General features: G+C 45.7%; 1 protein-coding gene across 2 annotated transcripts; it reads right to left on the reverse strand.

The window, feature by feature from the left end:
- Positions 1-772: 772 nt before the first annotated feature.
- On the reverse strand, positions 773-26,350 carry LOC149342094 (uncharacterized). 2 transcript variants are annotated; one of them, XM_089544381.1, is made up of 5 exons: positions 26,147-26,350; positions 24,430-24,581; positions 5,362-5,429; positions 2,965-3,051; positions 773-903 (listed from the first exon to the last, which is right to left on the reverse strand). In XM_089544381.1, exons 1-5 carry the CDS (start codon positions 26,330-26,332, stop codon positions 773-775), a joined length of 624 nt encoding a protein of 207 aa, XP_089400507.1. In that variant the 5' UTR covers positions 26,333-26,350. The 2 variants fall into 2 exon arrangements, with proteins under 2 accessions (XP_089400507.1, XP_089400506.1); XM_089544380.1 differs by lacking the exons at positions 773-903; positions 2,965-3,051; positions 5,362-5,429 and adding exons at positions 18,914-19,100; positions 20,146-20,229; positions 21,997-22,064.
- Between the last annotated feature and the right edge of the window lie 327 nt (positions 26,351-26,677).

Here is a 26,677-nt window from a genome sequence, read left to right on the forward strand (position 1 = left end):
ATACAGACATAGTCGGTACATACCGCATTCTGCCTAACTGCGAGTTTGCAAGGCGCAGAAATAGCAGTAGATTTTCTGACCAGAAATATGATGACACGGGCACGGTTTCTTCCACTGCAAAGGTTTCGTCATTTTCGCCTAATGCGCTTGCGTCGTCTTCTAGTAGCTTATAATTGCACATTTTGGTTGAGTCTTATTAAGAATGTTCGAGCCATTTTGTATGCTTGAGAAATTTGATGCTTCCTAACACTCGAGTAAGGAACAAGTGTCCTAATACATTGTTACGTATTTATCTCTCCCTCTTGTAAGCTATTACCGGTTGTTCAACGCTGTTTGTGCCCCATCATTCCTCTTATAGGAGTGCAGGCACGAAACTTCAGTTGCATGCTTTCTATGTTGTCAATGATACGTATACATGAATCACAGCGTTACATTTGCTTGACCTTTTTTTTCAGTATCTACGTAGTCGCAGAGACCGCATGGCACATTATCTTAGAACAGCAGTATATTAACACAGCTCACGAAAATAATTTAGAACTGGCGAGCTAATAACGCTACTGGTGATTAGAATACTGAGACAAGAACCACCCTGTCACAGTTTTGGAACGTTCCGCCACCTCTTGGGCATGCAGATGCTGTTATAAAAAAAACTGAAAGTAAAAAGGACGAATTTCCAAACCACATCCAATAAATGAAAGCAATTTTTATTTTCTCTCTGACGGTCAAGCTGGCGCCGTAATTTTATATAAACGTCGCCGCTTTGGTCCCGTTTCTACACAACCAGGCCTTCGCAGGTATCTTTGTCGTAAACCTTCACTCCATCTTCGCAGTTCAGTTGGAACTGGTCGACGCAGGATTGAGGGACATCGTCTTTTACGGTACCCGCCACAAACAACACGCATTCTGCGGATACATAGAAAAGTTACTTCAAGCGACAAGGAGGATATATTCAAATGCGTTTTTGTCTACAGATTACGGCATTCTAAAGAAAAGAATTGATGCTTTGTTGAAATAGGGATTTAATAATCTTCGAAACAGGAACAACTAAAAGCAGTGTTCGCCGTCAGGGGCCGCTATCGCAACAAACCTATAGCCAGCATTGACAATATGATTTGGGCGCGAATCACAACAAAAAAGCAGCACAGCCGTTCACTTCACAATATTCACTTTATGGTTTCGCGAGTTTCGTTAAGTCGTCTACAGGGAGTTATGAAGCAACCGATCGTTTTTTCGTTGCGGCATATCTCCTACGGGGTCGTTCTTTCCAGCATTTAAAGAATGGGCACGAAATTCGAGAAAATCTACAGGCGATAAATCGGCTTTGTGTGGATGAAATCTTATACCATCCTTTTTTCACTCGCCAATCTATACCACTTCTGATTATATCCCAATTCTGAGTTCACTGCTTTTCACGCCGCAGTCCATTCCAGTTCTGAGTCTGGTCTCATTCCGGCTACGCAGCTACGGAAAATGTGTCGCACTGCTAATCACAGCGAGTCCTCACAAGACTACCGGCGCAGTGGCGCAGCATTTAAGCGACGTGCCGCTGCACTAGTAGGTGGCTGTTTTAAAAGCATAGCCAGCGATGGGGCTTGTGAGGGCCATGTTGCTCTTCCCAAGCAACGCGAGATCAAATAGCTCCCGCATTCTTCACTTTTGCGCAGACATTTCTTCAGGAGCTGTGTGTTTTGCATGTAGGCCTGTTGTTGTTGGAGTCATTTTCTCCACAGTAACAGATCGTTGGGTGGGTTGATGCATGGTGCAAGAGAACAGCGACTAAACAGGCACAGCGCAAGAACGAACAAGACATATGCTCTGTTTTGTGTGTTAGCTGCGCCGCGGATGCAGTTATTTGCTTCTTAGTCATTTTTATTTTTACTGAGTCATTCTTCTTGTGCTTTTTCTATCCTCTCCCCCACTGAAAGAGAGGGGGACGGCTGAGAGGTGGAAAATGGAGGGAGGCAAAGCTCTCTGAAAGCTTCCACCTTGCAGGTGGAAGCTTTAAGCAGACACCGATGCCACCGGACAGTTTTCGTATTCATGGCCCTCCAAATGCTATTTGCTTGAAAAAAAAAAAAAAACTACAGGATTGTGCTCTGACAGTGACGTATTGTAGCGGTGATAAATGCGTTCTGAATGAACCGAGCGTGCGCGCTACACGGTTCTAGGTGAGCGGCCGATACCGCCCTCTGCATAATCTTGAAAGTGCGTCGCCACACTCTTCTTCCGCAACACGGAAAGCGTGCGCCTTGATTTGCGTCAAGTGATAGCCAGGCCACTGATAGCGAATTCAGACGGAGCTTTGATTGTGACACAGTAGAGAAAAGAAAAAAGAAAAAAGGAAGGGAAAGCAGTTCAGTCGCGCATTCTGAGATAGTGTGTGTGTTATTTTTCGTATTAATTTTCTGGCCACAGAACTGAGCGGCAGCCACTCACATGGGGCACGGTCAGCATGCAAGTTTATTTCGTTCAAAGCATGCTTGGGAGCGCTCGATTAAGGTAGTGCATGAACACACTCATGTGAGATTTTCATATTTCGCGATCTATATTTAATTGCCGGAAAAAAGGACCACGTAAAGGATACATTGCCATAAAAAAAAACCTAGATCAATTGTTTCTTAACGTGCTCTCCAACTTAACGAAACGCACGTAATTTTGAAGGGGATGTTAAAAAATTTACCTAAAAACATAGCGTGCTGCCCAATTAAGCGGTATTTTGAAATATTCGGCGGATCACCACAAGACGGGAAGCAATATGTCGTTTAAAGTCACGCTACTCGGGTACGCCACTTTTTATACTTCTTGGTTAAAGTTAAGCAGTTAAGTAACACACCCTGTGTATGGGGCACAATGTAAAACTTTGTCCCACTGATGAGTTCCCCATATTCTGTTTGTCTCGCAGTGCAAAAATAGGCTCCAGCCTCGTTCTGTCCGCTCTCTGCAATCCACTCGAACATTGCTCACCTTGGCGGTCATCGATGGGAAACTCTAGAACGGCGCAGTTCTGGTAGTCTGAGTAAACGTAATGGTTTACTTTTGGGTGGTCATAATCTGTAAATAATTCAAAAAAGAGAGCGAATTGCAATGCTTGTGTAACCACGACGATGATCTGTGTGCATGGCAGCCGCAGTGTTTTCACCGAGCGCGCACTGCTGTCTGGTTTGAGAACGACTTCTGGCTTTTGATGAACGCTGTTTAGTGCTTCGTACTTAAGGCCTATAAATCACGCCTCAAGTGGTGAAGGTGCTATCTCACCCCATATTGGCACTGTCATCTCCAAAATTCTGAATCCCTCCCCCTAGGCGTGACAGCCGCCGCCTATATCCGCTCCGTGTGTGTCGTTTCCTTTCTTTGTGTTCTTCTTTTGCGCTGAGCCAAGTTTCAACTATGTCCAACCAACTAGCCCAGCAAGAAATTTTGTTACTGTATCCTTTAACTGCGCAAGCACGCCTCGACATCAGAAACCAGCCGTCTTGAGTGGGACGGCGACTCTGACGTCGAGGCCTCGCTGGCTTCGTACGAGCGTGTCAGTGCACACAACCAATGGTTAGACAATATCAAACGCAACATAGTCATTTCCCACCTCACCGACGTGGCGAACTTACGGTTCCGCTGCCATGAAGTGAATATCGCCACCTGGGATACGCTAAAAATCAACTTCCTGGTGTCCTGCTGTACGCATATACTGCTCGCTGAGCAGCACTTCAGCATGTGATGCGTACTTGCAAAGTTCAATGGGAAGGAAACGACGAAAGCACGTGCACACACGCGAGCTCTGTTTCACAACTCATTTCTTTATTAATAAGGCCACAAACTCTCTAGGCTGAAAACGGGAAAAAAAACCTGATGACATACTGGACTAGGGAAAACCAGCTTTAAAAACATAACCATACATAAGCTTTCAAGGATGATTACTTCACCTCTGGTTGAAGAAAAGCAATCCCTCTTGACACTACGCCCTATTTCATCAGCTTGCGCCATAGCTACCAGGAACGCCGTACGAATTCAGTCCTCACTCCCCTAACTGTTAGCCACGCTGCGGAGCTATCCGCTGACTCCGTGGCCGCCAATAGCCACAGTTCATGCAGGAGATAAAACTTTATCCGTGCGGAGGTAGCTGGTCAAATGGCTTTCGGGCATGCAGCTCAGGACCCACCATCACCGCTGGCTCTTGCCCTTTAGCAGAAGATCCCTGCCCAATTCGCCAATACCCTGCAGATTGCGGATGCTTTTCTAACCGTGCATCAGAAAGCTGTGGATAACCTCGTTACGTACATTGACCTTCTCACAGGAACGATATTCCACCCTCTGGGTCCTTTTCGTGACGCCACTCAAGCTCCGCCAGCTTCTGCTTTGCGGCCTTTTCAACATTTGGTCTTCTCTGACTGGTCGCTGAGAGATACCCGCGGGTTTCAATCGCCTGTGCAAAGCGACCAGACTATGGGGGGATTGGCGACCAGATCTCACCATTGGCTACCATTGACTGCGATATGCAGTCAATGGTAGCGACTGGTGAGCTGCATCGCACAGCGCTCTCAACAGCAGGCGCAGGATCATTCCAGGACGATTGGCTGCAATATGCAACCAATGGTGAGTCCGGTCGCCATCCACTTCCCCCAGGTTGCTTTCCCCAGACGCTTGAAAGCCGCAGGTATATCTCAGTGACCCATGACAGAGGACCAAATGAAGAATCGTCAGCTAGCTTATAAAATACGGTCTCAAGTCACCTTATATGACACCTTTCGACTGCTTTTTGTGCGGTTACGTCAACGACAGGTATATACGGCACCAACTTCCACACCGCAACGCCTGAAAGATAAAATAAGGGTAGTCTGCTTCAGCATGCCTTAGGCGGTGATAAGAATTGTGCAATCTATATGCGAAATGTTCCCCCATAATACCTTCCGGTAACAAGAGATTTGGTGACGAGTTTTCAACGATGCGTTCTTATCGATTCGATCGGGCAGTACACGTGAAGTAAGTGTACTCGACCATCTCTCTTTTACTAAGACTGGTTGGCGCAAAACAAGCAACATGCTAAAGGCAGACAATTCAAAATAGACCGGGAACAAAAAAAAATGATAAGCTTGCAACCGCCTGAGAACTACAGTATTAAATTGGACAGATGACTTCTTACCGGTCTCTGCTTGCAATGTTTTTATTCTTAGTATACTTATTTCGTATTTGTTATTGCACTTCCTATTTCTAAAGTAACTTGCACGATTAACGGCGGTGCCGTCATGACTTCTCTGCTAGACAACTTGTTTCGGAGCTGTTGTTTCTGTCAAACTTATGGCAGTTTTTACCCACAATTAAGGAGATTCTCTGCACGATATGCAGCTATAGCATAAACTTACTTACCATTGTTGATTACAACCAAATTGCGATCAGGCGTTGGTCCAGGTCTCATGTAGTATGTGTAGTTTCGGCTGGAATGAAAACAAAAGGTAGGCTGTCAGGCACAGCGGTCGCATGCAACAAGAAAGAAAACTTTCAATACAGGATCTAATCTGCCAGTCTTAATATTTTGATAATTAATGAACAACTTATCGCAGTGTGGCGGTCTACGATGACCATGGCTGACGACCATTCGACCATGACTACAATGACGACCATTCGGTAGACTTTTGAAGAGGTATGGTCACAAATTCAAACTTCAACGCAGGATATACAGGTCGATCGCAGAGTCACACAATCGTAAACTCTTCATTATTAATAAAGTACAGTGAGTAGCGAAATGCACTTTTCACAAAAGTACAACGTATGACATAGGATTTTTCTTACTAGAGAAAAATTTATTTTCCACCTTTTTCTCCATAAAGTGACGGTGCTGCCCCACTGTGCAAACTACTGACAGATCTGAGAGGCTAGACAGCCATTTTTCGCCTTCAATTTTAACTATTCGGACGATAAAATTTTCGTTATTGAAAATACTTTCCACATCTTTCTGGGCATTTCTGTGGAAAACCGAGTCACGTTATTGTTCCAGCCTTTAAAAGTAATGTTTTAAATTTCTATCGGAAGTTTGGAACACTTTGTAATCCGACCATTTAGCATTTTTTGTTCGCAAAGCCTCATTTCATTTCCGCCGTGCCACACTAAAAGCATGAGAGAGCCATGACTTAAGCCAATCAAATGATGCAACAACACTTCATCGTATCCGTACCCTTAGCTTCTTGATATCCATGGTTTTGAATTGCTTCAACATCGGCCGAAGAAATATCTACTCTCGTACTCAAAGCGATTTTAAGTAAGGATGTTTCGATAGTGATAAATTGCCGCCGCGGTGGCTCAGCGGTTATGGTGCACGGCTGCTGACCCGAAAGACGCGGGTTCGATCCCGGCCGCGGCGGTTGAATTTCTTTAGAGGAGAAATTCCAGAGGCCTGTGTACTGTGCAATGTCAGTGCACGGTAAAGAACCCCAGGTGGTCGAAATTTTCGGAGCCCTCCACTACGGCGTCTCTCATAGCCTTAGTCGCTTTGGGACGTTAAACCCCATAAACCAAACCAAACCAATAGTGCTAAATTATTAGTTCTAATTCTAGGTACCAAAGGCATTTTCTGTTATATCAGACTTTTTCGCCACCACATTCCCTGATGATTCTGTATCCTTTTCTTAATTGTATTATTATGTGATGTGCATACTTTTCTTCTGTTTTTATCTTTTTATTTCTATCATACTGCATATTCTTTCTGACTAATAGAATATTTTCCACTGATGCCTGCATTTAATGGGGAAAACAATTTGAAATTCTATGCAGTTTAAGGGAGCCACAAAGGAAGATGCAGTAGAAGGCATCGAGAGGAACTTCCGGATGTATGATCCTTAATCATGGGTGACGGGCAGCATCGGCTTGAAATCGACATCGAGCGACGTACATTGCGCACAGAACACATATTGTGATGTTTGTGTGTTTCTTAGTGAAATATGCGTACTACCAGGTCGTCGCAAGCGGATGTAAACATAAAATGCATTGCAGAACAGGCGTTCCGCATTCTAGGAAGGTTTACAGATGGTGGCAACCCCACTCTAGTCTTGGAGGATCTGTCATCAGCCACTTTTCTTTTTTTTGGTTTTCATAGACACACCAAGCGCACGGATAACTGCGCCGCTTCAGGTGCGCGGGGACTCGCGCCGCGACTGCGGCTGGTGTCCGAAGGTGAGATGGCGTGCGCTACAGACCATTGTATGCTCCACCTTTCATTCCTGAAAAGCTCCCCATACATTTTCCACCTGTATGTAAGACCAGATTTTGGTAAACATTTTAATAGTTTAAAGTTCTACCAGAACAGCATTATCTAAAAAAATAATTTGAAAATTTTTTCTTTCTGCCATTATTGCCGCAAATCAAAGAGGTCTGTATTTTGTCGATCGCGTTCAACAGCAGCCTTGAAAATGACATGAATAATGCAGACTAATGGCAAAACATATGCTCGAGAAGCTGACTTTTATTCTCAGGTCTCAATGAGGGAATGACTTTTCTATCTAACTGCAACAAGCGCATTCTCGGGTGCTATCATATACCACTGACCTGCATTTCTTAATCTGATTTGACCCTCCCTGTTCTTCTTAAGAACGTGAGGCACAACAATGTCATTCGAGCGGATCACGTAAGGTCAAGGTTTATGCCTGCAGAATATTCAAGTAAACTAGGAACCAATATGTTTACCTTATCTGAAGGATATTACGGCTGCACAGAAGACGGACAAAAACAGAACTGCCAAGGCATCACGGCTCGAAGGCTATGGCGCTATCCCGATTCTTATATCAACGATCTTGATTTAGAGCAGATTAGTTTAACAAATACCTGTGGTTACATAGTACGGGTTACATAGTTCCACAAAAATAATTGGGAAGAATTAGGAAGAAAGGAAAGTTTAGCTACTGAGTACACGACTGGTTAGCAAAAACAGCACCGATCCAGCCACTTCTTGTGTCCTTTTTCTCTTCGCTCGTTCTTTTGCTGACAAGCAATTAAGAAATCAAGCTAATTTGCATCATGAAAACATGCGCGAAAAGCCTCAGTTTAAACATACGCAATCTTTCCTCTCAGACCCTTCAGAGATAAAATGTAAGTTGCGCTTAGAGGGTTCCGGTTGAACTCCGTCCGTATCGCCGTCAAGCAGTCGAGGTCTCCATCCTTGTCAATGTCGTAGATAGCTACGGCATATGGATAATTTTCAAGTATCTGCAACAAAAAAAAAATACCCGCTAAATTCATTATGTCACCTCCAAAAGCTGTATTCTAGGACTAACTTCTCAGCATTCTTTTCGCGCAGCATCATGCAGAATACTTTTATACCAAGCACAATCTTAAGCTTCTTGAATAAAATCCAGTGACTGCTTCCTCAATGGCTGTTCATTTCAAAACGGGAAAAAAATTGTCATGAAAAAGAACATGTCTTCTGATACCAAAGATGAAAATTTTCAGCAGGTGTAATGAAAAGTGTTCTCAATAGTCAGGTTACCGTCCATCCAATCCTTCAGGTGCCTCACGTAGAAGTGCTCGACATTTCCGAAAGCGAACCCAAGTCCAGTTTTCCTATTGTTGCGTGTGGAGAATTTAAAGCAGCTACATCATTATGATTTTCAGATGTGTTATCGGGCTGTGGTACCTCTTTTCATCATGTGCTGTAGTTTGTCCGGCTAATCAGCACACAAGTTGCTTCCATCTGATTTGCCACCAAGTGTGACAACCAAGCCCGTGTTTCCCAAATACCAAATTTAATTCGTGGTGCTCCCATACACTGGAAAGTTAAGAATATTTTCAACCTTTGCAGCGTAGGATGATGATGACGTTACTGAATTTCGATTGGATTTACACATTCGGTAATATTATTCGTAGTTTAGACGCACAATGCATGGTTTACGTTACGCCAACCTGATCCACTTGGAGCGCGATGCTATTTTTACAGGAAACCTGTCAGTTCATCCCCACGCACTTGCTTCCATTCTGATATCTGGTCGTAGACTCCGGCACGGCCCATGGTACAAGAACTAGATGAATTGTTACTACTCCGAGAGCCTCGACTCACTACGCTCTCGGCTGCATAGCACAAGAGTTTACTGCACAAAGCTTTCGCCCCTAGTAACCGCATTTGGCTAACGACCACCTCCTGTTGTTAGTATATGTTCCGCTGCCTTATCCCGCTTCTACCTTTCGGAGGGTTCGCTCGGCTTGACTCGTTTTTTTTTTCTTAGGGGGGGGGGGGGGGGGGGGGGGGGGGGGGGTAGACCTTACGTTGCGCTGCCTTCTGCCGCTTTCTCTTTTTTAATGCCGAGAAGTACGCTCAGAGTTCCTTGCCGCCTTTTCTGATTGACGCCACAAAGCACTCTCCTGTTCTTCTTACTCTGTGCTGCCTTCTCGCCTTCATGACCACCCCATAATTGAAAAATCTCATTCGAGAGCTACTTCTCTGGATTCAGCGTGAAGGCATGACCACCCACAAGGTCGCTACTCTACGCATGCCCATGCTCAATATCGCCCATATGATGCGTCGTCTCGCTGGAAATCCCAAGGGCAAGCCATAGGACGACACTATCCGCCTAGTCACGGCCCTTGCCATGAGTCGAATTCAATATGGTCTCCCATACCACAATACTGATCGCACTGCCAAAAGAAGGAACAATAATCTTATCCGTACCCTCTTTAAAACAGCTCTGGGTCTCCCCATGTGTACACCTACAACAGTCCTTGCTCTCGGGGTTCACAACATGTTTTCGGAAATCCAGGATGCTGTTCTTAAAACCCAACGGACTGGTCTCCTCACCACCTCGGCGGGTGGTGAGGAATAGGCGACCTGCATGCCACCAAGACCCTGGCCCTGACCGGAATTCTCCCCGTCATTATCCGCTCCCGCCTTCACATGGACCCTGTCCTTCGTCACATGAACCTCGGGTCACAGGCTCCCCACCATCAGGCCCGTCTTCACAGCCTCCGTAGGCAATGCGACCAAGACACCATGGCCATGTACGTGGTTATGCCACGTACCCATATACGCCCATATATAGCTATGCCTACTCCGCTGACGATCACGCCAACACCCCCTATATTGGAGCGTCTTTCACGGCACCGGACCAGGCGGCCGCAGTAGCCATCCCTATAGGCAACACCATCAAAATGAGCGAAACACAAATACACGGCTGCCATATTTTTACAGACTTCAAGCCGCCAAGAACGTATAAAAGTGGTCTTGTCCCGCGCACGGCTCTCCGCGGTCAGGGCGGCCACCTCCTATATGATCATGTGACCACCAGGGTCCCAGGATATGCAGGTCTCGATGGCATTATTAGGGCTGACGCACTAGCTCGCGATTATACCTACCGAGCGGGGCACACTCTACTCTCTACCCCCTATAAACTTATTTTTCCACCTGACTAGAGATCCACCGCATAAATAGGCGTCTCTACCCCCTACTACATAGGCAACTTTCCTAGGCGGACTCTTACCACCTGAGACACATCCAAACACTCACTTTCCCCAGTCTCCTTCACCTACACCTCATTCACGCAACATCATAAGCTGACACATGCCGCTTGTGTGGTGATATTCTCATATTCACAGACATTACAAGGACCTGCACAGCTAAAGCCAACCACTTAAACCCGCACAATGCGGCGCTGGAGCAGTAGGAGGGGACGCTAGTCAGCGGCACCCCGGGAGGCCAGGAAGCTCTACTCGCTACTGCCAAAGCGAAGGCGTTAGCTATTATAGTTCTGGACTGATGACCCTACCCACAGTCTGCTCCGGTCTCTTTTTACGCAATCATTGTTTATTCTCTCTCTCACCTCTGCATGCGCAGTGCTGAGACAGGTTGCAGTCGGTTCTGCATCTTGGTTACTACGCACTACAGCATTGTAACGCTACTGAAGGAAGCAGAAAACAGACTTGCACTAACAAAGCGCGACCTCACAACGGTTTTCTAGACACTCATTTCATATGTGGTACTCATTTTACAACAAATGTCTTGCCCGGTTTCATTATTTTATGTTTTAAAACTTTATCCCGCTTTTCACCAGGTCTATATTAGTTTATGTCAATGCAATGGAAAGACCGCTGAGAAAGATTTCAGACATGTGTTCGAAAATTGCCCATTGGTCGGCAATCTCACTTTCTGTTTCTTCATTGCCATATCCTCTTGTACCGGTGATGCCAAACTCTGGACGGCTCTCGTGTCTAGAAATGCGTTGGCAGATTCCCTGAGTGCACAGGCTGTCCAAAATTTCTCGAATGTTCACTTATCTTGTAGTCGTGCGTTTTCCTTATTGTCCAACGTAATACCAGCCTTATGAGATAGCAATTTTTATCAATGAGGTATCTATCGCATTCTATATATTCCTTCTTGTGCGCAAAGTTCACGGCTCTATGTACCCGCGTACGGCTAGATAAGGCTGACGTCAGCGGCATGGGTGTGCTTAATTTCTTATCCCATAATTCATCGAGGTCCCCTGCACGGCCGCTAATTTAATTTTATTACCATCTACAATTTTTAACACACAACCAATAGGTGAAGAAGCAGACGACGATGTGACTGCTGCCATGTGCTGTATCGTAAACGGAACATGCATTAACGATGGACGACTTCTGCTTGTTAACGAAACGTCTGCAATATTTTCTTTTCCTCTTGCGTTGATGGAAATACTCAATCTCTGGAAGGGCGGTGTGATGAACGACTTGCCAAGCACATATTAGACCAAATCGTTTCCCAGAGCTGTCCCCTTGGGGCGGAGTTTATATGCGGCGCACGAACATTCAGTCTGGATACCCATTCTTGAAGGACGTGTTTGCCAAAAAGAATTTTGATGCGCTTTTTCGCGCAAAGTTCGGGTGGGGACGGTATGGTATAATGCAACCCAGTTATATAAGGAATGAACCAGCTTCGAGAAACAGTAGTGTTAAATGCAATGAATAAAAATAAACTGAGACGATCGTAATATGCTCAATGTATTGGGTGAAAGAAGTGGCTGTGTTTGTGCCCTAATTCGTTCAAATCCCGCTTTGTGATGATGTGGAGAGTAGTGTTCTGTTGGATGTCACTGCGGCGAAAAATTTAGCAGAGGTTCTCCTTCATTTTAGGCTGCAGTTTCAGCGTCAGTTTCGAGTATGTCTCCAGGTCAACGTTTCCTTTTTAGGCCGAGAAGGGCAGCCATACTTATCATATGCACAAAAAGTCATGACTAAACGATGCCATTGAGCACTATGCTTATGCTCACAAGCATTGCACAAGTTGCTTTGTGGCAAACGAAAAGCTGAATACAAGAGTGCTAGAAATCCTAGAACTTAAGGAATAATTTCGGAACAGTGCCATTATTCATGTTTTGTCGATTCTTCAGAAACTGTGCCACAGAAAAAAGAGACATGTTTACTTTCGTTGTAATAACATTGCATTTCATCAAACATTCATCCCATTATCCGACCGTCAATCATGCAGCAAAGCACTCATCAAGCCTGATAACTAAATCTAGTGGAAAACCCAGCCACATTTGTAGGTCCGTAAAGACTCATCGTGTTTGAAAAAAAAATGGATTAAGAAAGCAAAACACTCCATAAAATGTTAATTTTGGAAGGAGAAGAAGCCAAAATTATATTTTTAAATTAATTCGCCTCTGCTATCCAACCTCTTCTTTGCTAGAGGCACGTGCAAATATACCCACGTAAATGTCTGTGACGGGGGCAGGTCATTTTTTCCTGCATGCCACATCGAGGAATGTGTAAGCTAGCTGTTCCTGATGGCATATCAGTTAGGCCATGAGCGCACTTCGAAAACACCGCTCAGCTGTGCAATTATGGCCGCCTTTCAAACAATCTGTCCGACGTGCGCGCGGCATGCAACTTGAGACTGTCTCTGTGTGGTGGTAAAGCTGCTGTATGACATCACAAAAAGATGTCCGGGGTTGGCAGACCATACATACATTACAGGAGAATGCACACAACGGCGACAGTCCAACCAATATAATTTTATTCCGTTGAAAAAAAAAAACGCTCCGAAATAGCAGGGTGCGCACGCGCTCATGCATACACCACAGTGCACTACATGGCAGGGAGACACAATCTCGTCAATGCTATTCACAGCTTGTACACAGGAGGTATTTCGGGACTTGAAATTAGAACAGTTGGGGATAAGAATTAACGGAGAATACCTAAGTAATCCGCGTTTAGCTGATGACATTGCTTTGCTAAGTCACTCAGGACATGAACTGCAAAGCGTCATCAATAAGTTAGACAGGTAGAGCGCAACAGTGGGGCTAAAAATTAACATGCAGAAGTCCAAAATAATAATCAACAGTCTAGCAAGGGAACAGCAGTTCTCATTTGATGGCAAAGTGCTGAAGGTAGTAAGAGAATATGTCTATTTAGGGCAGGTAGTGACTGCTTATCCGGATCATGAGAGGGACTAGAAAAATAAGAATGGGGTGGAACGCATATGGTAGGTTCTCTCACATCATGAATGACAGTTACCAATATCTCTCAATAGGAAAGCATACAACAGATGTATCTTGCCGGTACTCACCTATGGGGAAGAAACATGGAGGCTAACAAAGAGGGTCCAGCTAAAGGTAAGGACAACGCAGCGAGCAATGGAAAGAAAAATGATAGGTTTAAGGTTAACAGATTGAAAGCGGGCGGAGTGGGTGAGGGAATCAACGCGGGTTAATGATATCCTAGCCGAAAACAAGAGGAACAAATGGGCTTGGGCAAGGCAAGTAATGCGAAGGCAAGATAACCACTGGTCCTTAAGGGTCACGGAGTAGATTTCAAGAGAAGGCAATTATAGCAGGGGGCGGCAGAAAGTTAGGTGGGTGGATGAGATTAAGTAGTTTGCGGGGATGCGGTGGCCGCAGCCAGCAAAGGACAGGGTTAACTGGAGAGATATGGGAGAGGCTTTTGCCCTGCAGTGAGCATAGGCAGGCTGATGATGATGATGACCTAAATAACTGCAGGTATCATTGCACTTATGGTTGGATATCCTCTTCCAATAACAGCAGTTCTTTCACTGGAATCACAAGGGAGCTGTCTCTAAGGTACCCGACTTATTTTTTCTTGATTACAAAGGTCTTGATTACACAGAAGCTTGATTGACCACGAGCACTTGTTGTGGCGCTTCCATAGGTTCGGTTCTGTTTTCTGCACCTTTTTTGAGATTGTGCAGAAGGGCTTTTCGTTCTGAAATATCTGATTTGCGGCGATTCTTAGCCGTTCACTGAGCAGACTGCATCAGCCACTCTGGCCCATGTAGGCCCTACCACTGGTGAAGGAAAAGAAGTAAACAACCCCGTTGTACAATTGGTACGCTTCCTTTGGTGGTTGGCGTTGGAAACCTGTTTAGTGCACTTTTTAACGGCAACCAGGGCACATAGTGAGGAAAGCCTCATTGATGCTGAATAGACACCATTTATTTCGCGGCTCATGTCAATATCTTTTGGCTTTCAAGCGAGACTTGGCAGATAGACTTGGTTCATAGAAACAAGAAACACTCCTATACAGAACACTGGTACAACATTTTTGGAAAGTAATATCCCGGCAAATGTGTCTGCTATTATATTCCCGTTATTTTCGTGTCAAAGGTCGCGCCAGATAAGTTCATAAACCGAAACTTGCACAAGGGTTCTGAAACATACAGGCAATTTATTGCCTCCGTTGGCTTATTCTGCCATTGCTTCGAATATATGCTTTCGTCATATATTTAGTGATACAGGCGCACACCACAGCTGCATCCGTGAAAGGAAGAAATAGGGCGGTGTTTTTCCTGTTCAGTGAATTTAGTGCTATGAATTGCTGTCCAGAATCTAGCGGGCCATTTTTGTGACTCCAATCCTCCGTGTTCTAGAGCGGATTAAATTAAGTGAATACAGGTGGCACAAGTTCAGATCCGGTATGGATGCTGTTGGAAGAAAGCGTGGCGTTAGCACCATCGCGCTTTCGATCTCCTCCAATCAAGCTGTAATAAAGGGGCAATAAACGTCATTTTGAAGCCGCAGCTTTACCACGTATCGAACATGATGAAATTCTGCTTTGTTATAATACATACCTACCTTCAAACTGTACAAAATTCTGCAGATGGATGCACCAGTTGTTGAAAAATACAGTGGATCTAGGAATCCTTCCAGGTAGTACAGTATGACTAGTTCTAAATTGCCAGCATTCCAAACTTCTAGATGATGATTCCTCGTATCGTTCCCACACGTGAGCAGGTTAGGCGCGCTCGCTACAGCTGCTTCAAGACCACTAAACACCGCGTTTCTACATCACTGCCCTCTCTAGGTGTTCGTATTTTCCAGTCACGCCAACGCCGGGTTTTTACACTTATTGAGACCTTTAACGTTATCGCGTTAAAAGCGCGAAGCTGTGCGTTTTATTGATTTAAGCCCGTGATGTGCAGGCGCGCAATAACGAAATTAAGCAAAAACTTTTTCCTCGATTCATTGCTTGTTCTTGTTCTTGATCCCGGTTGACTATATCATATTTTTTTCTTTTGTGAAAGAAGTTGTACGGAGCCCATCCTGGTCTATTCTTTTACCGCGACCTGTGTAATTTGTCAGGTGTCAGGAGGTGCACCCTTTCAAAGGTGCTCCAGCTCCGGCACCGTTTGGGCCAGGAAGTTGCCTTATCCGTAGCACCCTCCGGTGGGTTCACTTGCAGGTACCCTCCGGGACCGGTATCTGCCCCGACACGCGGTGGTTGGGCGCACAAGTACGCACGGGTGCACACAGATCACGGATTATTCCGCGAAGGGGGTGGGTCCCCAGCTGCCACCTCTTAGGATGATCTTGCTAAGAATACCACCAGCAGCAGTAGAGTAAAAAAAGCCTAAGCGCTAAGCAACCGCTGCTTCGGTGTCAGATTTGGCACCAATTACTGCTTGCTCGCTGCAGATCTTTTAACTAAGCCTTAGCCTAGCTTGTGGGATGGTTATTTTTTTCCTGTTAAGAGAAGGCATCTACCATTCCATGTCATTTAGACTCGTAATCTGAACTAGCCACAACAGCGTAATAAATTTTATAAAACTGCACATAAACCAGTTAAGGCCATCGTGATTTCTCAGATAAATTATTCACAGTGTTATTCTCGCCACCTTCGCATCTTGATAGCTTTAAAACCTTCAAAACAAACACAGACACGCCTTCAGGAACCTTTAATTTTTTCTGTCGCCGAATTCCTTCTTAGTTCGCAACAAGCTGGGTAGAGAGCATGGTTACAGCGTACATACCTTGAAGGAATCCACCGTAGCATGCCCCAGGTTGTCCTTCGCTTTACAAGATGGAAATTGAAAAGCAAGCACGAAAATACAGGCTGTAGGCAGGGCTGCTGCAAAAATGCATGACATCGTATACCGCTGGGCAAGTAACCACCTCTAACATCAGGACGTACGGCCTTGTATTAGAAGAGCCGGCATGCGCAGACCATGCCCATATAGCAGTCAGGCGCCTGAAAAGTATGACACCTGCGCTCTTTCACTCGTTCTACACGTCTAATTCCTCTGTCCTGCTTATCTTGACTCGACTGCTGGCAATTATAGCAACAGAAATAGTACGTTAACTAAGGAAACAATTAATATAAAAAACGACCTAACCGACCATGAGTGTGTCGAATAAAACGTCCTCGCTGATACAATCCTGTGACGCCGCATTGGCTTTGAACTCCGGCACACGATGCTCGGCGCCTTTTCTTGTTTCTCAAGAAAACAGTGCGAATGTTACAGATCACTGTTACCAGTAAACGTTCTATAGCAGAGAAAAAATTCACAGGGAACTTTGGCTCTCTAAAGTGCTGAAAGGCGAAATCCTTTCGTGGCGCACTGTTTGGCATTGACTGCGAGACTGTTTGTGCTGTACAATGCTTTATTTGACTACACACTTTGATTACAAATTACCACTACACACTTTGACTGGCGAGTTTGGTTCTTTAGCACGACTCTCTCTCTTCTTCGATGGGTTCGGTTGAATCCATGGATCTGCTCGCAGTAAAGAGGTATGCAATATGCTCACCCACGGACGCCTTACGCCCCCTGTCGGAACGGACGACAACTATTTTACTAGTTGTCATCTGCTTCAAAAGGGGGCGTTAGGCATCCGTGGGTGAGCTCATTGTTTCAAATCCGCTCACTCTGACGTCATAACCATTTCGACCAACCGAAAAGCGTGATACCTCCGCCGACAACCTTCTGTCGAGAACAATGAGGCTATAAAGGCTTTCGCCTTAAAATATAAGTAGGAGTCACTGCAACGCGGCCGTCGTTGTCAAGGCAAAAACGAAGCAACCGCGCTCGCCTGCTTGTATATGGCGCCGTTTTAGAAGAGAAGACACAACGATGCCAACACCTTGTTCACTTACTTTCAACTTGTGCACAGTGTTTTTACTTCGCAAGCTCAGGTAAAACAACCGCTTAGTGCAAGATCTATGGGCTCTGTACAGCGAGTCCAGAAGAGTTAATTGCCCAGCGGAAATAGATAGCAACGGGATCGGTGCAAACACAACTACCGCAATGCAAGAATGCACGCATTCTGCTTAACGATTTTATTTCATATACCGCGTGTTTCACCTGGGACATTACATAATTTTTAAAATAATCTTTTTAAGTTCGAAAAGCGCTTTTTTCAGCATACAATTATCAGCGGTGTAATGCATCAAAATGCCGCTAAGCCGCGCTAACTAGCAGGATGGTTAACTAAAATGTAGTAGTTAGCTTTCTAACTTTAGCGGTTAGGCTCCTTAATTTCTCGGAGGCCTAGCGTCCATCATAATTTGTAACCATGTAAGGTTTTAGATTTTCGAATAAGCGGCTGCCCTGAGTGCTGTAGCCCAACAAATTTTGGCTATTTCCACGAGTTATGTGCACTGGTGAGGTTGCTTTGCCTGCAAGCTTTTCGAAAGCGCATGCATTTTGGCGCGATGTAGCCAGAATATGTTGGGCCGCAGCGCCGAGGGGAACCACGGTTTCGAAGTTCTAAAGATTTATGCCGATATTACTAACGGTGAGCAACACGCCCCTCAATGATTGTATAGTTAATACTTAAATATTTAAAAACTTCACTACTGCGTATTAGACAACCAACCTGTTGGTTAGCAAGTATTAGCTGTATTGTGATGTACTACACCGCTGACAATGATATGCCGGAAAAAGCGCTGTTCCTACTCAAAAAGCCTATTTTTTAAATTTGTGTAATGTATCAGGTGAAATCCCCTGTATATGAACAACAAGCGAAATGAAGGTTGTGACTAAAGAAACATTTATGCACTGCTTTCGTTACATCACTTGTAGGCACCCAGCGTTCATATAATATCTACGGTATGTCAGCTTAACAATCATCGCCATTTATCGGCGTCTGTCGGCCCAAGCATTCATTTTTCATTTCATTTACTTTTCAGTGGTGCAATGCGTTCCAGGTGAGGTCAGCCTGGCGGATGCAAGGAATGAAGATGCTAGAGTTGCCTTAAGTACATTTATAGGCACTGTGGCTTATGAGGAACGCCGTAGTGGAGGGCTCCGGATAATTTCGACCACTTGGGGTTAATTGACATGCACTGAGATCTCACAGTAAAGGGGCTTCTAGCATTTCGCATCCACCGAAATATGACCGCCGAGGCCGGGAAGGAACCCACGTCTTTGAGATCAACAGCGGAGCACTATAATCACTGAGCCACCGGGGCGGCTATGTACTCGTACTATTGGATAGGCCGTGACACACTGGGATAACCTGCTGGACGGATAGATGTGAGCACAAAATATAAAAAATAGATAATCCAGCTGCCATCAGCCACTACTCAGTCTATAAGACGTTTCCTACAAAGTGCTTTGTGGCTTTTTCTGAACGAGTGCAGGCGCTATGCAATCGTAAAAATGCGGAATTCCCAAACGATAAATTACGACGCCAGAAGCGTTTAATGCGAACGAATTTTATTCCCTCTTCGTCTCGCCCTATGTCGCAGTCCCTGTCTCATAACCTCTTGGTCGATGCAGTCTGGCTTCTACTGAAGCAGCGGTGCACAGGACTCTTGGTCATAGGACATCATTCCATCACCGCAGTGGTCTTGGTACTGTTCGACGCAGCTTTCAGGCACTTCGTCTATTGCTTCTCCTGAGACCCACAATATGCATTCTGCAAAAACCATCAGAATGTTACTAAAATAGGACGAGAGAAACCAGCGCGCTACAACGATTAATCGTCTACAAGCTAGTGAGTGTTAATAGAGTGCCTCTATCTTATATATTATTCGTACAGAATAAGATGTTCGCAGAAGGCAGTGAACTCCTACTCAAAGACGAGAGTTTGTAGAAAATTTCGGCTTCCAGGCCATTGGCAGCGGAAAATTTGCCTTTAGACAAAGAGACGCAGGTGATGCGATTTTTGTCGTACCGAAAGCAAAGCACCACCTCGACTGACACGCGCCGCGCGCTCCGAGGAACGCGCCTCAGCCGGCGCGGGTCTGCGCATGCGCCCGGCGCGAGACGCGAGCAGCACGAACTCCAACGCTCCGACCTATCTTTCCCGCATGATATTCAGCGCTGGCGCAACACGCGCCCAGCGCGTCGGGAGTGGGGGCTGGTTTGCAAAAATCGGAGGGCCGCGGGGATCTCGGTGACCCTTTTCTTCGAGGCTTGAAGTGCTCTCAGGTTCCCCCAACTTCCCTTGGAACCCTTTCAGCTCCTCAACCTCTTTTGTTCACTGCTTGACATTCTTTCAGTCCACTCGAGAAGGGGTGCGCGCCCGAACTAGGATTACGGAGAAGCATACCTATTTTCGACGATCGTCGTGACGCGGTGCTGGGCGCTCCACGCGTACGCCTAGGGAGTGGTCATTGAGCTGCCGCTTAAGGCTACTCCCACTTGCACTTATCACCACAATCAGGAATTTTCACCTAGTTCACGCCTATATTTTTGAACAGCGTTCTCTCCGACGGATCATGACAGTCGCTCCGTTTTCATAGTTGCAGTCCGCTCAATCTGACGTTTCTATGCCACGTTGTTTAATGTATAAAAGGAAGGCATGTTCTTCATTATTTCCGTGGACAACAAACATACGCGTTAAAAACTTCTCGAGAAGCTTTCAGAACATTTTTTGTCCGCATCGGGGGTGTGTGCGAGAGTAAGAGAAAGATATCGTTAATTCTTTCATCCATACATACGCTTCTTTCCTTGCTCACCTTGGCCACTGACGAAAGGAAGCTCCATGACAATGCAAGTCTCGTCCGTGTATATGTAATGAGCTGTCATCACATTATCCTCATCTGAAAACAGTTGGAGAAGCAGATTATATCTGTCTAATAAATTTTAATATCTCCAAGCTACTGCGTTCGTTTAGATGATGAAATTTAATGCTGAAAGGGCCGCTTGGCTGAAGAGCTTCATGGCACCCAGTGTTTTGCTGAACTCAAAGTGAGGTGCAAGACAAATATTACAACTATTTCAACCTGGAGAAGCCGAGTACCAAGTCAAGGAAAAGATTGTACCAACTGTATCAACAGGTGTCACAGTGTGGCACTGGGAATCGAACCCCGCACGTCCCGCTTACGTGTGCGTTTTGAAAATAATGCAATTTCAAATTATAGATTATCTCCCCACAAAATCAACAGTTTTCTTTAATCAGGGGCCATAAACGAATGATGACTCAATCAGGGTGCTGGCATGTAAGAACTACCACTCATCCTTGGTCTTTTCAATGCATTTCGCAGAGAGCGTCCTACCGCAACATTCTGCGATAAGCTCTTCGAGAAAAGGGCAAGGAACAGGGACACTGCTATACCATAAATCCTGCGAATATCTCATTCCTGCTTTAGGTCTATCACAGTTATACCTGCTGCTTGCTGCCCTTAACCAAAAGGGTACGACTGCTTATCTTTCTTCTGGCAGAAAGCCACTTACGGCCTTCCTTTAAGCATCAAGATTCGCTTGTACAATCTTTAGAGACGACAAAGTGAGCCGCACTATAGGCGCCACGGAGTTGGTGAAAATCGGTATTAGGTATTGCTGTAGCTTGGCTTAATGCCCAGATATTGGGTGAATCCCCAGATATACGGAGTTGGAAATTATGTATTTTAAATTATTAGACCAGTGGTAGTCCTTATACCACTGCTGGCGCAGTGGTGCAGCGGTTAATCGATGCACCGCTGCGCTGAGATGGCAGATGATGCCAGCGGTGCGCTTGTCACACCCAGGTTGCTCTTCCCGAGCAACCCGCTTCGCCATACAGACAGTGGTGAAATCATTCATCGTTCATAAACAATTTTCCTCGACAGCTATAGACCATTCCACTGCCACCGCAGCCTCTCGCGCTGTGCTTTAAATACCTCATCTTAACCAGCTTTCGCCCGTTTGCTCTGCACTGAGAATGATTTTGGTATCCGCCAAGGAAAAGGCGAATGGCATAGCTGCTGAAAATAGCAAAATTGATGCGCCGGATACACCGAGAGACGCTGAATGCGGTGCCCGAAAGGAAAAAGCGAAGCGCCTGAATACGGCAGCATTTAAACCTCTTGTATGGTCTTGCGTGTCCAGTGCTCGCCATGTGCCGAAAAAAAGGAGGTGGTGACTATACGAGCTCATTGCAGTTGCTTCGACGAAGATGTCGATGGAGTGGCGGTGCCGTCCTCCTGCCAACGTTAAGGTAACAGCTTTCCGTCTAGCGTGTGCAAGCGCTATCTCCTCTCCTGCGCCACATGACCGACTTTGTTCCGTTGGGTCGCGGCACATCAAAAGTTGGAAAAGATACGAGCCAAGCCAGCAGTTTAGCTCAGGAATGTGGGTCATGACAAAGGTTCCTAAAAACTCGAGTGCCACCGCGACCTCCATTAATTCCCGCGGGCAGACAACTTAGTAGCCGAGCACCATAGGCTCCCGAACCACCGCAGTGGTCGCCCCAATAGTTTCTGTCATTTCGCAACAGGTGACGCTGAGAACGCAGCTCTCATTTCTGGGCACATATCAGCAGCCTTTCAATTTTTGCTTAGCAAGCACATTCAGTTGACATTATGCCATTTTAAAACGACTGTATTTACCGCCTTCAGCCGTAAACCGAGTAATATCAGGCTTTGGTCCAGGCAGTACATGGTGAGTGATGTTCCGCCTGCAATAAGAACCCGAAAGTTGTAACAAAGTGCTAGCAAGTTGTTTCAAGCATCAAGATGGCGTTAGCCGTTCTTTTATGTTAAGCGTGCCGCTTTCACTGAGATAGCAAACATTTAGAATTTGGCTCTTTTGAGCTGTAATGTCTGGCGTAAAATAATATTGTTTCTGGAGTGGTTCTGTATGGGTTGTAGGACTGGTACAAAAGAGCAAGAATAGGCAGATTTTACTGGTTACCTGGGACGCTGCTACTGCAATGGGTGCAGCTGGCGGTGGAAAACATGAGAAGGATTGCAGCAAGTGCAGCTGAAAGGTCCCCGCTCAATTTAACTGCAGTCTTCCTCTCTTTTCAGTGTCAATATATTCCTTACGTAATACATGCATCTTCCTATAGAGCTGGCGACCAGCAGAAAGATAGGGAGCCTGCAGTGGCCAGGCGGCGCTGCTGTTGTTCCACTGCGCGCCTAATAACTGCTGCCATCTGCCGCTTGGGTGGCGTCTGGATGGCTTAAGGGGCACGTTTGGCTGATAACATTTCTGGCTTCGGTGCTCCTGACGTAGCTGACTTAGGTGAGGACCTCACGGCTGCCTTCGAGAGAGCGTGAAAGCTGACGCCTGTAACTGCAGGCAGATAGCGGGGAGAAGTACTACGACTACGCATGTAAAATGCTCCCTAGCAGCACAGAAATGAGCCCAATACCGGAAACGTATTGGCAAAGGCTGATCCTACAGACGACCTGAGTGAAACCGTCTATTGGACTGATTGCCTGTGCAATATTGGACTGATTACCTGTGCTGCTTGGGTCCTCTCGCTGGGCTGTGCGTAACGGAACTGCTATCGACACGGTAACTATCGAAGGTTCTCTATATACAGACGACAGCTCTGAAGACAATCGGTCTCTTGGCATGAAGTGATGCCCATAATGAAGTTAAAAATGTGTCTGTAGTGGCGATACCACCGCCCACACTGTGGAGTCATCCCGATCAGACTGGCTGCCGCTGTAAAAGGCGCTCAGAGCTGGGGAAGAAAGCGCCGTTGGCGCAGCGACGCCGCTCCGCCTACGCGTTGCGCGGACCGTAGAGCCTCTGTTCTGAGCTAGACTGGCACAAGCTAGACTAGGTGGAGAAAGTTTGATCACATGTCGATTTGTAAGAAGACCACCGCGGCCTGGACTGACCTAACCTTGCATGCGGGCGAAGTGAAGGCCGAGCTTAGAAAGCGTTGAGTACGAACACAGATTCATGCATGACTCATAGCCTCGTTGTGCAATAAGGGATGCCCCTTTCACTTGTTCGCCTATGATACGATCCAGACTTCTACCCAGCTTGAGACTGTGACTGTTTCTGGGCGTTTCACAGGCTTTTTTGGGAGCCTTACAGACGACTGCCTGAAGACTGCCCGTTTGGCCACCTCATAGGGGACTGGCCGGTACACCGTATCACAGCTGCCAGCCCGGTTGAGCATCTCACAGGACCATTTTGGCGCCTTTCAGGCGACTGCCCGGTGGGCCGTCTGCTGTAGCCTAATTTTAAACAAAATTAAGCCTAAGCTTGGCTTAGCCGGCCTTTTCATTGAATACACTTGGGCCTTTCTTTCTGGCGTAAAGGGAGGGGCCGTTCAGATCCTCACGAAAGAGGACTGCAGTTACCTTGATGGAGGAAAGTGCTTCTGTCAAAACTTAGGGTAAGGACTGAAGCCTCCCCGTTTAGCTCCCAGTGTTGAAGCTTGTGCTTAAAGCAGCACCTTCCGCCACATATTACATACACCCTGAGCTGCGGCACGAGTGACCCTCACGGCAATGAACCCCACCCCACATACGTTTTAAAAATGGATTGGTCTTTAAAGGTAATTAGCATTAACTATGATGGAAGGAAATTTAGCGGCCATTGCCAGTGACAATTTGAGTTAGCTATTCGCAATAGAAGAAAAGTGCACCTGGAATAAGTATTGTTTTGTTCTTGCAAGAACAAAACTCTCCCGAAAATGCACAATTGCTAGCAGCATACAGAACGCTGCAGTACTGCTGTGGCCAGATGGGTTCCCATTGCTGCGATTGAAGTCTGCACTACCAAGGAAGAAGGCTGTTAGTAGGATACTGATAACGAATAAAGATCTTCAAGCTGGTTTTATAGAAAAAAGTGACAAGTTGCACAATATCAACAGAATAGCATTGCAAGAAATTAGATATACTGATTTTTCATATTTCAGCGCCACTAACAAACTTTAGGCATTGTCTCATTGAATGTAAGTAGATTAACTACACTAATATGTAGGTTATGACTTTGTTTAATTTTCTAATTATTTCAGCATTAAGTGGGGTTATTACACGGTTAAAAAAACGTGAAACGAATAAGGTGAAACATACGCTTCATGCCCATTAAGGCCCTTGAGAGAAAATACGTAAGTTGCACTTGGGGGATTCAAGCTGAATTCCGTCCGTACCGCGCTCAGGCAGTCGAGGTCTCCATCCTTGTCGTAGTCGTACAGTGCCACAGCGTATGGAAAGTGCTCGAGAGCCTGCACCACCACAGAGAATTAGGGCGATGTCTCCCTGCCCAAAACTATTTTCTTCATATGGCTCGGCCACCAACAAAACACACTCATTAGCATGGATTACAGTCATATCGAACACCTTTGTCAGGGCTTCGAATGCAAGTATGGTCGCGGCTTCCTCGAGGGCGCTTCTAATTCAAACAAGGAAGCAAAATGCCAAAAGAAAAGTAAAACGATGCCTACCGGTACCTCCGGAATCAAATACTGAAGGAAAGTGCACTCTTCATATCCGTTTTTCTTGTCTACAAGGAAAAGCAAAATTTTTGCGCTTTCCCTCCGCATTTTATACATGGGCATATAGCAGAAACTCATTTTTATGCTTGAAAACAAATGTACCCAACTCAATAACCGGTTTGACTTCGTAGATTCTGTTCGCACGAAAAAAGTAAAACGCTCTTAAGCGATCCTCGGTGGATCGCTTGAATGCGCTAGCGGCCAAACGTTCATTGCATCCGACGTTCACACACTAACGTTAGTGACAAATAATGTGGCACAGCCAATTTTTTATAACCACTAACAACACCCTAAGTACGTTATGTCCGTGGTCCTGACATAAAATTCCGTAATATCCAAGCTAACACTGGAAATTTCGTTACATTCGCGGTGCACAACTTAGGTTCGGTATATCCGAAGTTAACACACGAATGTTCGTTATGTTCTAGGTAGCTTAATAAGGTTCGCTATATCCAAGGTTAACATAACAAAGGTTGTTATATCCGAGGTGACACACTGCTTCGTCCCATGGTGGGCAGGTTTCAACCTGCCCATCGGGTTGTGGGCAGCCTGCCTTCCATTGACTACTGACAGGCAGCTGTCGCTATTTCCGCTTGCTTATGCCCTTCTAGCGCTTACGCATTAATGAACTGATAGCGGTTACGATGTATCACCAACTTTTTCTGATGCTTTCGCCGCCTTCCGTCGAAAGGAAGCTTGTTAAGCCTGCCTTTTGGTTAAGCTGCCTACTCCTACAAGAAGGAAAATGTCACGAATCTTTCCTTTTGAACAGCAGTTCATCACAAGCGGCGGAATATAATCAAGACGTTCGTGTAGGTGCAGGGCACTTTCGCGAGAAAGGCGCTCTCGGCACTTTACCCAGGGTAAGTGCCCTTTCATTCAGTTCTGCATGTCAGGGGCGGATGCGCATTTTCGCAAGCAAATATAGAACCTTCGTGACGAGTCCAGTAGTAGTTACTCATGTCTGCTAGAATTGTTTCGTCTTGCTACGAGAACGCTTCGAAAATTCAACGTGCTTAGAGCGCATAGCGCAAGAGAGCATAGGCGTCATACTCTAGTTTGATAAAAAATGATTAGAAAGCAGATACATGATAAATATAGCTGTTGTTCTTTGCTGTAGGTTCTGCTGAAATTTGGTCTGACAGATTAATTTCGCCCAAGCATTCATCACTGTAGTATATAACATCCCCAGAGGTGTAATATGGCAAGGTTAATAAGTTAGCCGTTTTTACGTGACGGGCTGAATTTTTTTACTCCAAAGGGAGTCGATCAGCAAACAGCTACAGTGAACTTACCTTGAATGCATCTGGGATTTCATGCTTTAGCTGGTGTATCGCTTCGCAGCAGACAAGTGGGAAGGCTAGGAGCAAGCTACAGAGGGTCGCTCGCATCGCTTGAAAAAAGCATACCATCGTACCTATCGACAAACCACTTACTGTAACCTCCGCAACTTGCGAACTTACTAAGCCGGGAACCGCCATCCACCTTCCATGTCGACCCACGCAGCTTTTAGGTTTATGAAACACCTGGCGTTTCAATCGTATGACGCTCCCCGTTTGTTCTTCTTTTTCGTAACCGGCACGTCCAGACCGCGTATAAACGTCCAATGAGGTCCCCTGTATATTTTTTCTATTTTACTTTCATTAAGCTGAATCATGAAACAAAGTAACATTTTAGTCTGGACCCTGACACTCTCGTACTTTTCCCCCAATTTTTGTTGCTGAAATTTGCTTCCTTGACTTTAGCCACCTGTACTGTTTTACCACACATGTGATCATGCCCGCTATATGTTTTACTCTGGCTTCCCCATGCTGGCGACACTGCAC

This window comes from Amblyomma mixtum, chromosome 5 (genome assembly GCF_055824585.1).
Source record: "Amblyomma mixtum isolate Tamu chromosome 5, ASM5582458v1, whole genome shotgun sequence".
NCBI lineage: Eukaryota > Metazoa > Arthropoda > Arachnida > Ixodida > Ixodidae > Amblyomma > Amblyomma mixtum.

Excerpts from the sequence above, each read along its gene's own strand:
- LOC149342094 (XM_089544381.1), bottom strand. The coding sequence starts at position 26,332 with ATGGCGGTTCCCGGCTTAGTAAGTTCGCAAGTTGCGGAGGTTACAGTA. Across the intron at positions 5,430-24,429 it reads GGCCTTAATGGGCATGAAGC|CCGAAACTACACATACTACA; the intron begins GTATGTTTCACC and ends TTTTCATTCCAG. Across the intron at positions 904-2,964 it reads TCCCATCGATGACCGCCAAG|AATGCGTGTTGTTTGTGGCG; the intron begins GTGAGCAATGTT and ends ATGTATCCGCAG.